The sequence below is a fragment of the Microcaecilia unicolor genome, chromosome 9, assembly GCF_901765095.1.
Source record: "Microcaecilia unicolor chromosome 9, aMicUni1.1, whole genome shotgun sequence".
NCBI classification, from domain to species: domain Eukaryota; kingdom Metazoa; phylum Chordata; class Amphibia; order Gymnophiona; family Siphonopidae; genus Microcaecilia; species Microcaecilia unicolor.
Genome location: NC_044039.1, coordinates 103,201,483 through 103,217,078, shown reverse-complemented (window position 1 = coordinate 103,217,078; position 15,596 = coordinate 103,201,483). Strand labels below are relative to the sequence as shown.

Genomic DNA, 15,596 nt, shown 5'->3' with positions numbered 1-15,596 from the left:
ATCTTAGCCTGTACTGCCACATTCTTACTTATCAGAATAGCTACTCCTCCACGCCTTCCTACCGCCGGTGAACAAAACACCTCACCTACCCAGTTTCTTTGTAGTTTCTGGTGCTTCTCTAGGAAAGTCTCGTCTCCTGTAGGCAGGCCACTTCCACCCCATGCCACTTCAGGGCACCCAGAAGCTTTGCCCTCTTAACTGGGGAAGTGACCCCTCCCACATTCCACGATATCAGTCTTGTATTCCCCTTTAGTAAATTAGCCTGTATTCTCAATCACAGTTAAGATGTTTAAGCTGTCTATATATTTCTTTCCCAGGGGTCCCAGCCTCCCCCCAGGAATTTGTTGTTCTCGTGCATGGCCCACCCTGTGGGATCTCCATGTTAATATCTGTCGTTGCACCAGCTGCTTCTTCTGACTCTTCCAATCCCGTACACTCAACCACTCTTCGCTTCCACTTTGTGTTCCTATCTGCCCTTTCCCCTCCTGTCCCTCCCTTCCCCCCGTCCCCATCCCAAATTCCCCATCCCTCCTCTGAAACTTATCCCTGACCCATTATTGTAGATGGGCATAAGGGGCTTCCCGCCTCCCCCTCTCCCCGCTCCCCTAAATGTTAACTCTCTTTTAATACTGGAAATTAGCATTGTCAGTTTCTTATGATAAGCCTCTCCATGTAATGGCAACAGTACCTTCTTTGAATGGCTCTCTACAGCAATCAATCATCCTTTGTCTGGAGTCCGCGTTTCAGCCTGCCCAGATTCCTCCATGTCTTTAACAAACTTTTGTGCCTCCTGAATGTCTTCAAATATTCTCCATCTTCCCTCATGTTTTACTTTCAAAATTGCAGGGTATAGCAGCATAAAGGTTACCTGTCACTCGTGCAGCTTCTGGCATAATGGCGTAAATCGTCGGCGCTTTTCCTGTAGGGCCGCCGAGTAATCCTGAAATATACGCATTGGATGTCCTTCATACCGCAGCTCGTTTCGCTTCTGACGGAATCCACGTAAAATCTCCTCTTTGTGCACATAATTGTGCACTTTAATTACTACTGTCTGCGGGGTCTGCCTTCCATCTTGTCGCCTGCCAATGCGATGCGCTCTCTCAAGGCAAAGCTTTCCTGCGCTGTCAGACAGTGCAAACTCCTCTGATAGCCATGCTTCTAAGACCGATGAAAGCGCTCTATCATTTACAGTTTCAGGCAGCCCCACTATCCGCAGGTTTCCACGTTGCGACCTATTCTCGAGGTCATCTAGTTTCTCTTTTAGGGTTTCCACTGTGGCGGCCATGTTTTGGAGCGTAAGCACCGTAGGCCCCGCTGAATCTTCTATCTCTGATACACGGCACTCCAATTCCCCTGTTCGTTGTGTGGTGTCAATTTGCTGCGCCTCCAGGTTAGAGACCTGCGTGTATAATTTCTCTAATTTTGAGTCTATTGCTGCACTTACTGCCTCGGTGATCTGTTGTAGTTGCTCCGCCGTGAAGGGCGCACTTCCGCTCGCCTGCTGCCCATCATCGACTCCGCTTGGCGCCTTCGTTTTGTCTTTGTCTTTTTTGGGTCCTCTACTCGCCATTGTACGTGCTGGCAAGTTCAGATATTTGTCCATGGAAACTTGCGCTGCTATTGCACAGCTTCTGAGGCTTCGCTTCGCTATATTTCCAGGTTTTTAATGCATTTTAAGAAGCCAGGGCCTTGGAGGACGCGGGACCACGTCTTCCTCTCTTCAGAGCATCATGTGACCCCCCTCAAAAGACTTTTTGAAAGAGGAACAATCCAAGTTCCGTAAGTCGTACTGACAGTGCTAAGGCAATACAATGCTGATTGACTGAAATGATTGGAAGGGCTAATGCAATACAATGCTGATCAGCTGAAAAGATTGGAAGTGTTCGTGACTGTCTGTCAAAATATGAATATTAGGTTTGACAAAAGCTACATAACTTATGCTAGTATTTTTTTAAACCCTCATTACTGCCAGTTAATTTAGAGCTGGATATTCAGTGCCAGGCTGTCTCTGAAAGTTATGACCTATATTCAGTGAGTATGACCTATATTCAGTGCCTGATCCACATAGCTAACTGGATAAAGTTAGGATTGCTATTTGTGCACTCGCTTGCCAGGCGAGTTATGTGGGCACAAGCACTGAATATTGCCAGTGCCCATATAACTTCCGGGACCATGCTGACTCCACCCCAGATGGCTCTTGCTCTGTCAAGACAGTGCTGCAGTGGTTAGAGCCAAAGTTCAGTGGTAGTGCCCAGTTAAGTGCCACTGAATATCAATAGTTGGCCTGCACAGCATGATTTAATGGCAGGAGACTCCTGCCTGGTTAAATTGCTTTCGGTATCTACTCCAATATGTATGATTTTTCAAGCAGATCTGAATTTATACCTATAATGCCTTTGTGTCGCTCCATGGTGCATCCGCACCTTGAGTGTTGCGTTCAGTTCTGGTCGCTGTATCTCCAAAAAGATAGCGAAATTAGAAAAGACTCAATAGTGACCAACATGATAAAGGGGATGGAACTCCTCTCTTATGAGGAAAGGCTAAAGAGGTTAGGGCTCTTCAGCTTGGAAAAGAGACAGATGAGGGAAGATATGATTGAGGTCTACAAAATCCTGAGTGGTGTAGAATGAGTAGAAGTAAATCGATTTTTTACTCATTCCAAAAGTACAAAGACTAGGGGACACTCGAGGAAGTTACAGGGAAATACTTTTAAAACAAATACGAGGAAATATTTTTTCACTCAACTAATAGTTAAGCTCTGGAACTCTTTACTGGAGGAAAAGTCCTTAGTCTGCTATTGAGGGAAGCAACTGCTTGCCTTGGGATTTGTAGTATGGAGTGTTGCTATGATTTGGGTTTCTTCCAAGTACTTGTGACCTGCCATGGCCACTGTTTGGAAAACAGGATACTGGGCTAGATTGACCATTGGAGTGGAGGAGTGGCCTAGTGGTTAGGGTGGTGGACTTTGGTCCTGAGGAACTGAGTTCAATTCCCGGCACAGGCAGCTCCTTGTGACTCTGGGCAAGTCACTTAATTCTCCATTACCCACCGCATTGAGCCTGCCATGAGTGGGAAAGCGCGGGGTACAAATGTAACAAAAAATCTGACCCAGTATGCCTACTCTTATGTTCTTATACCCACATGAAGATACACCCTTTGAAGTATTTTCTTCCATAAATAAATAATAAATAAATATTTTCTTCAGTGGGTCAAATCACAGAAACTGTTAGCATTTATTTAGTTTAGTTTTTTTTTTAAACTCTCAAGCTGTCTCTTGTTGTTGTTGCTTTTTTTAATATATATAAAATTGAGCATACGAAACCATACATACATGACAGGTACAACCCCCAATAACCTTACTGGGCAGACTGAAGGGGCGATGTTGGACTTCATCTGCCATCATCTACTATATTACTATATTTTCATAAGGGGCTAGTTTTAATTCTTCTTATTCTTTTCCTGATTTACATCACAACCATGTTCCTCTGTCTCTTCACAGAGAGGTAAACAAGTTCTCACAAAACAGTTTTATTTAAAAATTATATTCCACTTTTTTCTTCTCTAAAACAATCTACAAGATACAAACAATGTCAATGCTGCTTTTTTTCCAGTCCTTTTTCCATTTTATTTATTTTTGTTTTGATAGCAAAAATATTATGTCATTGGAACCTAAGAATTTCCATATTGGGTCAGACCACAGGTCCATCTGGTCATCCTGTTTCTACATGGGCCCCTAAGTCCTTTCTTTGTAAGCTGTGGGGATCCAGACACCCAAATGCCTGTTCCTCTGTGGTGAATTCTTCTCCTTCCACTCAAGACTCCATGGTCTCAGGCTGTGCTTCTTAGAGTTTAGGTGCATGATCAGGTGGGAAGGCAATCAGGAAAGACCCCACTATATACAGACTGGATTCCTCAGTGTGTCTCTTTCATCACTCCTTGTGTGCCCCCTAGTTTCCTCCCAGGCTCCTACCTGGTTAAATCACACTCAGCGGATTATCTACCAGTATTTAGCGATACTTAAGGAGGCAGTGCAGTTAAATATCTGCTCTAATTGCTCACGTCAAAATTGGGCAATGAAAGGGCAGTCTTGGGACGGAGTCGGGAGTTATGTGCTTACTGGTGATATTCTTTGCTATTGCCAACATAGCTAATTGGCCAGATAAGACTACATAAAAAGCTGCCCTAACTATGTTTGCTTAGCTATGCAGGTACCTGCACTGAATATTAGCCAGCTTCCACATAACTTCTAGGATGTGGCCATAGGGTGTCAATCCAATTCCTCCCACAAGGCACTCCCCCAATGCTCTCCCCTCCAATAAGGCATTTTCCTTATACCCCCCTCCCAAACAAAATACTCCCTTGATAATCCCCAAATACGATACTTCTCTGATGCCTCCCCAATACTCCCCTTCCCACACACAAGATACTCCTCCAGTGCCACCTTATCTATACTGACCCCCTGAGAACCCCCAGAACTTACCCAGGGGCCATCCCCAGTGGTATAGTGGTAGGGGGCAGCCTCTTATGGCTCCAGGTACAAACTTCAGACACAGAAAAAGTTACCTGCCAATAATGGCAAACCACAAGGGATAGGGTTTAAGCTGGAGTATGGGAATATTGAACTGAAAGCTGCAGGACAGGGTAAGCAAAGATAACCTGCTAGCAGCTAGAGATATATCAGTTGAGTGACCATGGGTATCGGTTCATTCTGTGCACTGAAGGACTGGTAAGTCAAATTTGTTTAACAATATATAAAATGCAAACACTTTTCCATGTTTGTATGCATGCTTTGCTATTCTGCTTCTAATATAAGGCTAATGGCTATTATTAAAAGACCCTGATTCATGATTGTAGATGCATGCAAAGCCACTTTCTATTTGTTTTCCATGTGTATTAGTTTTGGTTAATGATTCCCCTTTCTTTGATATTTCAGGTTAAGTGCATGCATGTAAACAAATAAAAATTACTTGTGTATTGCTATGGACTCTCCTTAAAAGATAGCTGTGAGTGTCCATCTCAGCTCATTCTATCAAGTTGATGGAAACATGTTGAGGAAGCTGAAGATCACATTCAAAGCTGTCAATGCAGGAGAATCTACTGTTTGTGGTTTGGTTGGTTCTTTACGGTTTATAATTCCGTGTTTTTTAACAAAAAATACTTGATGTTGACAGTTCTCAAGTTTTAAGAGTCGCATCACAGCAGTGGCATAGTCACCAGGAGGCATTGGGGGCCTGGGCCCCACCACTTTTGGGTTTGGGCCCCCTCCAGAACTGCAGCACCCCTTTATCTTTGCTGGTCGGGATACGAAGCTCTACCAGCCAAATAAATACAGTGCCACTGCTCCTCTCCTTCTCGCGCTGCTTCCTGCCTGTAGGCTTTAGTGGTGTGCCTCCAGCCGCCGATACTGAGACTTCTCACTCATGCACTGAATGTGTGGGACATGCACTGTATTTATTTGGCTGGCGGGGCCTTGGCATCCCTGCCAGCAAAAGTATGGTTAGCGCACAAGGGGGAGGGAAGAAGAATGCATTGCCCCCCCCCCCATTCCACCCCTGGGCACCTCCAAAATTGGAGGGCCGGCTACTCCCTGCTTCACAGTCACTAAAAAACAGTTGGTTGCACTTGGTTAATGTCATGTTTTAATGTTGATTAATGATGTAGACAATTCATACTACAGATGTACAGAGCCCTGGTGCTGAGTCCGATGTTGTCATGGAGGAAGAAAGCGATGACAATGACAGTGAGAAGAGCAGTGGGATGCCAGATGACATAGAGGAGTCTCTGACCCATGACTCAGATGCTTCAGTGACAGGGTGTCAAAATGACAATGGGGATATGCAGGACCAAGATGCAGACCATGATGACACAAACAGAATGATCAGGTTAGCAGGATGTAAAGTGTGACGTCCATCACTATGGCGCTTATCCTGGGACATCTAGGCAGAGATTTCTGCATTTAGCCAAGCCTTATAAATAGTTTTGTAATCTTTTCTTAATGTTTCCTATTCTTCACTTTCGCTCCATTGTTTTCCCTTCTATGACAAAATCTTCTGGCATGCAAAATGTCTTGCTGACTTTCTTAAAAAAACTAGAAGTTGCATTATTCTGTAACACAGGAGTTTATGCATCAGCAAGAGGAGATATTTTTAATGTTTGTAATGGTTTTTTTGGTTGTGGAAAAAAAAGCAGTACTCCTTGCTTCTTGTTCTGATATCGGAAATTATAATTAGACCTATGTGGTGGTACTAACTCACATACAACAGTATTTTACAAAAAATGCGTATGTGGTCTAATATAAAGAAGAATCAGCAAATAATCCAGTCTTCTTGATTTCAGGTTACATTATAGAGGGATTGCAAAGAAAGCAAAAAGTACTTAGTATAACAAATACTGTATACTACTAAGGTAAATAAAAGGTAACATTATAATAGGTCTCCTAGGTTGGGATGCCAGGTAGGCACCTATTTTGACACTGTTCTATAAAGATAAAGGTTTCTATAGGGCATATTTTCAAAAGAGAAAAACATCCAAAAAATGTAATAAATCTGCATTTTCTCAGAAAAACATCCAAATTAGTATTTTCAAAACCAATTTTTAGTCATTTTTCTATGAAGTCTGTCAGAAGTGCATTCAAATCACAAGGGTGTGTTAAGGGCAGGATCCGGGTGTTCCTTGAACGTTTTTCTGCCATAATGGAACAAAACAAAACTGTCCAGGACTAAAACTTAGATGTTTTGAGCTAGACCTGTTTTTATCATGAATAAGGCACAAAAAAGTGCTGTAAATGACTAGATGACCACTGGCCGAAATCAGGGATGACCTCACCTTACTCCCCCAGTAGTCACTGACCTCCTCCCACCCCCCAAAGATGTGATTTAAAACATTACTTACCAGCTTCTATGCCAGCCACAGATGTCATACTCAGGTCCATTAAAACACCATGCAGGTCCCTGGAGTAGTCTAGTGGTGGGTGAAAATATGCCACATACATGTTGATACTGGGCTTTATGGTATTTTAAAGCTGCATCCCATTTGGCAGTAAGTGACTGTTTTGTGGATTTTCTAATAAGTTGCACCTTTTCAGATGCAAAGCTTTTTGGTGCATTTCTAAAGGTATGTATTTTTAAATGGTAATAGATGTCCTTTTTGAGATACTGTCTGGAGTGGATTGCCTGCCTTGCCTTGTAATCTGTACTACCTGATCCTTTAAAAGATCACTGCTTAGCTGGAAATGATGAGGTCTGTTTTATTCCTGTTTCCAGGACCATCCCTCTTTTTTTAGATGATTCTATATAATGGTTATTTTGTTTTACAGCATTACCAAGCTAGGGTTCTATATACTACTTTTGGTTGGTTTTGAGATGGTACGATTAATAAGATACAAATAGGTAGATAGATATATTCATGTTATTTTTTATTCTTTAGGCTTTGTCTCTTGTCTGTGTAACCTCCCCTCCCCATTGTACAGCTAGGGGGATGTCTAGTGTAAGCCTGGTAAACTGGCTGGGAACAGGGAGCACACTCGCTTATTGCTTTGTTGACAAACCAGAGATAGGACTAGGATTTTTCCTAGGAGGCCGCACAAGCTATGCACCACACTTTATATTCAAAAATCCACAACACACACAGTCCTTTATGTCTGAACCAAACTTTTCTGTCCTTCAACTGATTAAGGTTCAGCACAAAGGTAATTTGCCAAACAAGTTGCAACTATGTACAGTCTTTCTTCTCACCTCCAGCAATAGCATTGGTTACATTAGTTGGTTACTCTACTTCCCTTAATTATTCCGACCAACTTACCAGGTAGGTGGGGGTCCTACAGACACACAAACTACACCTGCTGTTCAGATTTACAGATGGTATAGATTTATCAGTTCTCATTATAGATATTACACTTACAGGTTTCTCTAGCATCTGGATAGTATACACTTGGCTCCTGTGGATGTGATTGTATCTATATAATAAAACTCACCCTCAACGTTCTGAAGACACTGATGTCACTGAAGCCAAGCCACTGACGTCACTTCCTTCATGAAGGGTTTGTGGTGGTGAAGCCACCGAAATCACCAAGTCTCTGGGCCCCGCCCTCACGTCAAACGTGATGACGTCGAGGGTGGAGCAATGGCGTCACACATCGAGGGCAGAGCAATGGCGTCAGTGGCTTCAGAACGAAGGTGATGAAGGTGCATTGACGAGGTGCGGAGCAATGGCATCAGTGGCTTCACAACGACGAAGGGGTAGGGAGGGGGGGTTGGGGAGGAAAACCTTGCTAGCGCCCGTTTCATTTGCTCCAGAAACGGGCCTTTTTTTACTAGTTATTTAATAGAAGATATTAACCCTTCTGCCCTAGAGATATATGATAGGATGCCTGGCTGTAACAGCAGAAAATCATGAATGACCTCCTCCTCTCATGATTTTGCAGGGGTGTAGTGGTTCCCCATAGCATCACACACGCACACACAAAAAAAGGCAAGCAACTGTGTTAGTTCTGGTTCTTGTCCCTAATCCCTTTGAATCCTTTCTCTGGGGCAAGTACCTTTGTGTTTGCTAACCCTTGGGGGTATGACAGAGTGTTTCCTCAATTAGGATGCTGCTGTGCATGAAGGTCAGAGGCAGGAGATGACCTCTTAAGACAAATTTTGAAAACAGAGTGGGTGTAAATACTTGGGGGGAGGGGGCTACTGCTGCCACCAGACCCTTTCCCCTGATCAGCACAAGGTATTCGTTCTTTCTACCATCTTTCAGAAACCCCTCAACTATTCTATTTATTTCTACTCCTCTCTGGAAACTTCTTGTGCCATACTGGTGCTTTCTCCAACTAGTGAAGGAAATACCAGAGTTCAGCAAGAGGCCACAGCTAGGATTGGTCTCAAGGATAGTGCTACAATAATATGCAGGCAGCTTTCTCCTATTGGCTGGCTGGCTTCTCATTAGTACATAAGTACATAAGTAGTGCCATACTGGGAAAGACCAAAGGTCCATCTAGCCCAGCATCCTGTCACCGACAGTGGCCAATCCAGGTCAAGGGCACCTGGCACGCTCCCCAAACGTAAAAACATTCCAGACAAGTTATACCTAAAAATGCGGAATTTTTCCAAGTCCATTTAATAGCGGTCTATGGACTTGTCCTTTAGGAATCTATCTAACCCCTTTTTAAACTCCGTCAAGCTAACCGCCCGTACCACGTTCTCCGGCAACGAATTCCAGAGTCTAATTACACGTTGGGTGAAGAAAAATTTTCTCCGATTCGTTTTAAATTTACCACACTGTAGCTTCAACTCATGCCCTCTAGTCCTATTATTTTTGGATAGCGTGAACAGTCGCTTCACATCCACCCGATCCATTCCACTCATTATTTTATACACTTCTATCATATCTCCCCTCAGCCGTCTCTTCTCCAAGCTGAAAAGCCCTAGCCTTCTCAGCCTCTCTTCATAGGAAAGTCGTCCCATCCCCATTATCATTTTCGTCGCCCTTCGCTGTACCTTTTCCAATTCTACTATATCTTTTTTGAGATACGGAGACCAGTACTGAACACAATACTCCAGGTGCGGTCGCACCATGGAGCGATACAACGGCATTATAACATCCGCACACCTGGACTCCATACCCTTCCTAATAACACCCAACATTCTATTTGCTTTCCTAGCCGCAGCAGCACACTGAGCAGAAGGTTTCAGCGTATCATCGACGACGACACCCAGATCCCTTTCTTGATCCGTAACTCCTAACGCCTCCTATAGAGGCCAGCAGTGAGAACATTGAGACTGAAATGAATGAGGGAACAGCAGTGAGAATTCAGGCAGCGTTAACCTGCTAAATTTCTCATGATGTTATATCTGGTGTATGTTTTTGTTTGTTTTGATTAATAGTGGATATATATGTGAGTGTCCGACTTGCAACAAAATTTGAAATTGCTATGATGCAGGCGTTGTGACGCCAAAACGTTAGTCTGGTTGAATAATTATATCTAAAATCTAGACATATGTACAACTTGAACCACCTTTTTACATTGATTGATTTTAATAAATTAGTTTGAGCCAACTGGCCGCCCCACTGCTCACTTTATTTTCTATATACAAATGAGACCAAAAAAGAAACCCGAACACTGATGTTTTTGGTTATTCTAGTGGCAATACTGCTTTAACAATAAACTTCTCCTTAAGTGTAATAGCTTTGTTTGATTTGCAGAAATATTCTAACATATTCAGTTTTTTAAAATTGCAGTCCATCTGCAAGCAACAACATTCCCCTCATGAGGGTGGTGCAGTCCGTGAAACATATAAAAAGAAAGGCCAGTAATGTGATCAAAGAAAGCTGGATGGTTCACTACACAAGCAAAGACACACTGGTAAGTGAAATGTTTGCACAGAACCTTTCCACTGAAGTGTACTGACACAAAGGAACACTGCGTTTAGCGAAAGCAATAACAGAAACCCAGGAACTCAAATGGAACTATGATTGCTCAAAGGAAGTCAGAATCATCCCACACAACTTCCTAGATGTGGCTGCAAGTTTATTTCTGTGTACATGTGTTTTATGTTTAAGCTGACGGTAAATAGATACGTGTCCATAAAATTATTATCTGCCTGATTAGTGAGAAGAGTATATTTTAGATGTCAGCTCCTAACTTAAGATCAGTTTTACCAAGCTGCAGTAAAAGGGGGCCTGTGGTGGCATCAGCATGTGGATTTGCCACATGTTGAGGCCCCCTTTTACCACAGCGGGTAAAAGGTTGTTTTCAGCCCCCAAAAAGAAATGGTCCTGCACTAATCACATGGATTGGCACTTGGCCATATCCAGGGGAACCCTTACCGCCACCTATTTAGGTGATAGTAAAGGCTCCCACGCTAACCCTGCACTAGAAATGGTGCGTGCTAGGGGTGGGAGCTACCACCAGGCTCCTGCGGTAGTCCCAATCTGCCGCATGGACTGAAGGATCTTTGAAGCAATTTAAACAAATGCTAAAAGCATATTATTTTACTGCAGTGTTTGGTGAGGCTTCGCTAGAGGTAAAAGCACAGTGGTGTACAATAGGCCACTAGCCAAGAAATGTAAAAGGTCCCATCTAGGGGATCAGCAATGACTGGGAATTGGTGTGTTTGTTTTATTTGTTTATTGCATCTTTTTAGCTTGCCTAAAAACTAGGTGGGTTACAATCAACATATGTAACATAAAATATACTAATGGTGGAACACATGGTTTTGAGAAAGTGTGCTTTACTATTTGATTTTTTGAGTGCCTTTTTAATTTTGATTTTATTGTTGTACAAAACTGTGTTCTTATTTTATTAAACCAATCCTAATAAACTGTAAACTGTAATAAACTGTAAACTGTAAGCCAAGAAGCAAGTTGTAGAAAGTGAGAAACCTGGTAGAGAAACCTGGACGGTCTGACTGAAAAGGAAAGAGGAAAACCATTTAAGGACCTTCCCTGGAATGCCAACCGAGGAAAGTCAGGAAAGAAGGAGAGAATGTCTAACTAGGTCAAACACCACCCTAAGGTCCAAAGAAATTAGGAGGGCAATGTCGCTATGGTCCAGCACTGAGTGCAGATCTTTGATTAATGAGGCCAGTATAGTTTCCGTTAAGTGCCCTTGGCGGAGACCCAGCTGTCAAAGATGGAGCAGATGGGTGGCTTTTCAGCATGTTCAGTTAGTCAAGAAAGAACCACCCACTCTGTCAGCTTGACTAAAAAGGAGAGGTTAGAAATTGACTTACAGTTGAAAAGTACAGTTGAGTCTGATGAAGATTTCTTGAGAACTGGATGAACTAGAGCTAATTTACAGGGAATATGGACAACACCAGAGGTGAGACTATTTACAAGGCAAGTGATGGTAACCCATGAATTGGTATCATTAACCAAGGAGAAGGGATGGAATCAAGGGGGCAAGTCATTTTCCGTGATGTAACAAGCTTAGTAAAAGAAGTTAAAGAGGGAAGAGAAAACTGGACCAGACATGAGAGAAGAAAGGAGCAGAACAAAGAACTAAGCTAGATGTAGCAAGAGGCAAATGGCTGAGGGAAGGAGGAGTGGGGGGGGGGGGGGGGGGGGAGAAAAGAAAAACTGACCGAAGGCAGCTAAAGAGTTAATACAGGACCATTTACCACCACCTATGAGGAGGCACTAAGTGCTCCGGCGTTAACTCAGCATTAGCCAGGTAGCGTGCACTAATGCAAACATGCTAGCTGGTTAACATTTCCATGCCTGTTCTCCACCCATGACACCCCCCCCCTTCTAAAAAAACTATTTAAAAAAAATAGCTAATATGTGAGTTAGCACGTGCTAACAGGTAAAATACTGCAAAACAAAGATATTGTGTGGTAGCCTGTTTTTCACATGCTATGCACATGTTAGGGCTTAATAGTCTAGTATAAGGGCCCCTGTGTGCATTTGTTGCCTCCATGTTTTGAGATTACAGGAACTAAACAGATTATAATATAACCATAAGCATTACTGAAGAACCAGGCATTACAGTAATCCATCAGCTGTTTTATATGTGAGCTGAATAGGATGTGGTTGTTTCTGTTATAGGCTTGGTAAATCTTGGATTCCTGCTTCCTAAGATTTCAATTTTCCTATTCTTACAAGGGAGGAAAAGGGGCCCTAATTTAATGACAATCTGTAACTGTGATATCCAGATACTCCACTGCAAACTACACAAGCCAACACCTGTACAAGCATATGCATATTTAATGAAAAGAGCAATGCAACCAGTTATTGCCTGTCTGATTATTTTGCATTCATTTGTTCCAGAGGAAAAGACATTATTGGAGGTTGGACAGTAAATGCATTACGCTCTTTCAGAATGACACTGGAAGCAAGTATTACAAGGTAATGGGGACCAGTGGCGTAGCCAGAAGGCAATTTTTGGGTGGGCCATCAGGTTGGATGGGTGGGCACTAGACAGTGGTGTGCTGGTAAATGTCTAACAACAGACTCTCTCCCTGGTCCACCTCTGCGCCCCCCCCCCCCCTGTCCACCTCTGCGCCTCCCCTCAAAATTGCAGAGCTGGCTATAGCCAGGGAGAGAGCCTTTGAGCGGTGGGGAACAATGCACTACTCTCTCTAGGAAAAAAAATTTAAGTGATCCTAGGTTCCAATCTAATTCATGTTTAATGTGCAATAAAATGCCATAAATAAGTAAATAAATATAAACTTTTAATGTTGAGCACCTGATTCTCAAAGTGGACATATTCCAAACGCTATAATGAAAATAAAATGATTTTTTTCTACCTTTGTTGTCTCGTGACTTTGTTTTTCTGACCATGCTGGCCCAGTATTTGATTCTGCTGTTATCTGTCCTCTTAACTCCGTTTCCAGGGCTTCCTTTCCATTTATTTCTTTACTTTCCTCCTTTCTTCTTCATTTCTTGCCCTACATCCGTAAGTAAAAGCAGGGTCCTCTGCAGACTTGACTGTCCAGAGGATCCAGCTTCTGCCTATTTTCTCCATTCATGAGCAGTTTTTCTCCTCTCTTCCTTTTCCCTCATCTTGTCTCCTTCCTCTCTCTTCCCTCCCCTCCCCTCCATCCATGTCCAGCATTTCTTCTCTCCCTTCCCTCTCCTCCATCCATGTCCAGCATTTTTCCTCTCCGCCCTCCATCCATGTCCAGCATTTCTCCTCTCTCCCCTCTATTCATGTTCATCTCACTTTCTCTCTCTTCCCTCCCCTCCATCCATGTCCAACAATTTTCCTCTCTCCCTGCCCTCCCCTCCATCCACCCATGTCCAGCAACTCTCCCCTCCATCCACCTATGTCCAGCAATTCTCTTCTCTTCCCTGCCCTCCTCCATCCATCCATACCCAGCAATTCTCTTCTCTCCCCTGCCCCCCTCTATCCATCCATACCCAGCAATTCTCTTCTCTCCCCTGCCCCCCTCCGTCAATCCATACCCAGCGATTCTCCTCTCTCCCCTCCTGCTCCCATCCATGTCCAGCAATTCTTCTTCGTCCCCATCCTCCCCTCCCATTCATATCCACCTGCCCGCCCTCTTCTCCCCCCAACATCCCCCTTTCTCTTCCTGCCATGTGTGGTTTAAATCTTTTTTACCTCTATCGAAGCGGCCGCGTCATTGAAAGCCCTGCCCATCAAGCCTTCCCTTCATGAGTTTGTTCCCTCAGAGTCCTGCCCTTGTGGAAAGAGGAAATGATGTCAGAAGGTGGGACTCTGAGGGAACGAACTCACGAAGGGAAGGCTTGATGGGCAGGGCTTTCATTGACGCAGCCACTTCGACAGAGGTAAAAAAGATTTAAACCCCGGGCGAGGGAATGTTGGGTGGGAGGGCCTGGAGGGAAAGTGGCTGGGCCTGGGCCCGTCCAGGCCTGCCTGTAGCTACACCCCCTGATGGGGACCCACTTCCTTCTCCCTCTCCCCTTTCTGACTTTTCCTAGCTTGACTGGGAATAGAAGGTCCTTGTGACCAGAATGGTCAGCTTAAAGAGCCAGTGCTATTGATGTATTATATACCATAAGTGTATTCTGTTGCAACAAATGGGTAGTCCTAGGTTTATGCAAGTTATTTGTAAAGAAACTAATAAGGAAATTCATTTGTTAATCTCAAACTGATCAGTATTCAGCTGGCAGTGTTAGCATTTTGTTTTATGTGCTGGCCATCACTGGTGACATTAGACCTGGATATTCAATGTCAGGCCATGTCCAGGCACTGACATTGAATATCCAGGTAGGACCAGACAAGTCTTGGCTACCAGAGCTTATGTGGATCCTGGCTGAATTTTGGCAAGGATCCACCCCAGTTTGGTTCACACAAAAGCCTTCATCACATAACCTGACTCTTTTCCAACCCCCTCAACAAGAGAAGGCCCCCCCTTACCAACATGATGACCCCCCTCCCCACTATGAGTAGACTCTCCTGAATGCCTCCTTGGAAAAGGCCCTCTCCAACCCCCACCCCCCAGAGATGCTCTTCTCCCTTGTCCCAGTAGCCCCCTCCCCCAGGGCCTAACTTAACAGCCCCTGGTATTCTAGTGGTCATTCATGCCGGAGTGAATCCCACTCTCTCCTGCCTCTAGTGGTTTTAGATGAAAAATGGCTGCAGCTGTACTACCACTATGGGTCACCTCAGTTGTATATTTACAGGGGGGAGGGAAGGAGGGGAGATCAGCTTCATTTGAGGCCACTACCCTAATTGTTTGTGGGTGCTGGCTGATATTCAGTGACAACATCCGCATAGCTAAGTGGGCAGAGTTAGGACTGCCTTTTGTGCAGTCCTATCTCCCCACTTAGTTATGCAGGTGCTAGCACTGAATGTCATTGGTACTCATATACTTGCTGACTCCTCCCTGACTCTGTCCCCAGTGTGTACTTTTACTGGCCAGGTTTGACATGGCTGCTTAGTGCTGATATTCAGTAGCACTGGTTAAATGCTGCTAAATATCAGCAACTGGCCCGCTCAGCATGGTTTAAGCAGGCAGCAGCCTAGCCTACCCTCTTAAACCACATTGAATATCAACCCCAAAAGTCTAACTGTGGTCAGAAGGGTATTTTAATTATATAGCTAGAAATGCAGCACTGTATAGTTTACTTTGTTACTCTACAAATTGACTTGCTACTTTCAGGACCAGCCTGACCACTAGGCA

The 15,596-nt window shown here is 43.9% G+C and overlaps 1 protein-coding gene across 1 annotated transcript in view; it reads left to right on the top strand.

Annotated features, from left to right (window-relative positions):
• The window catches only part of PRKD1 (protein kinase D1), a 290,788-nt gene that overhangs the window by 170,682 nt on the left and 104,510 nt on the right, over nucleotides 1–15,596 (top strand). The window contains exons 7-9 of the mRNA XM_030215182.1: nucleotides 5,678–5,882; nucleotides 10,228–10,351; nucleotides 12,757–12,834. Coding sequence (XP_030071042.1) covers nucleotides 5,678–5,882; nucleotides 10,228–10,351; nucleotides 12,757–12,834 — 407 coding nt within the window. The remainder of the gene's footprint in view (nucleotides 1–5,677; nucleotides 5,883–10,227; nucleotides 10,352–12,756; nucleotides 12,835–15,596) is intronic.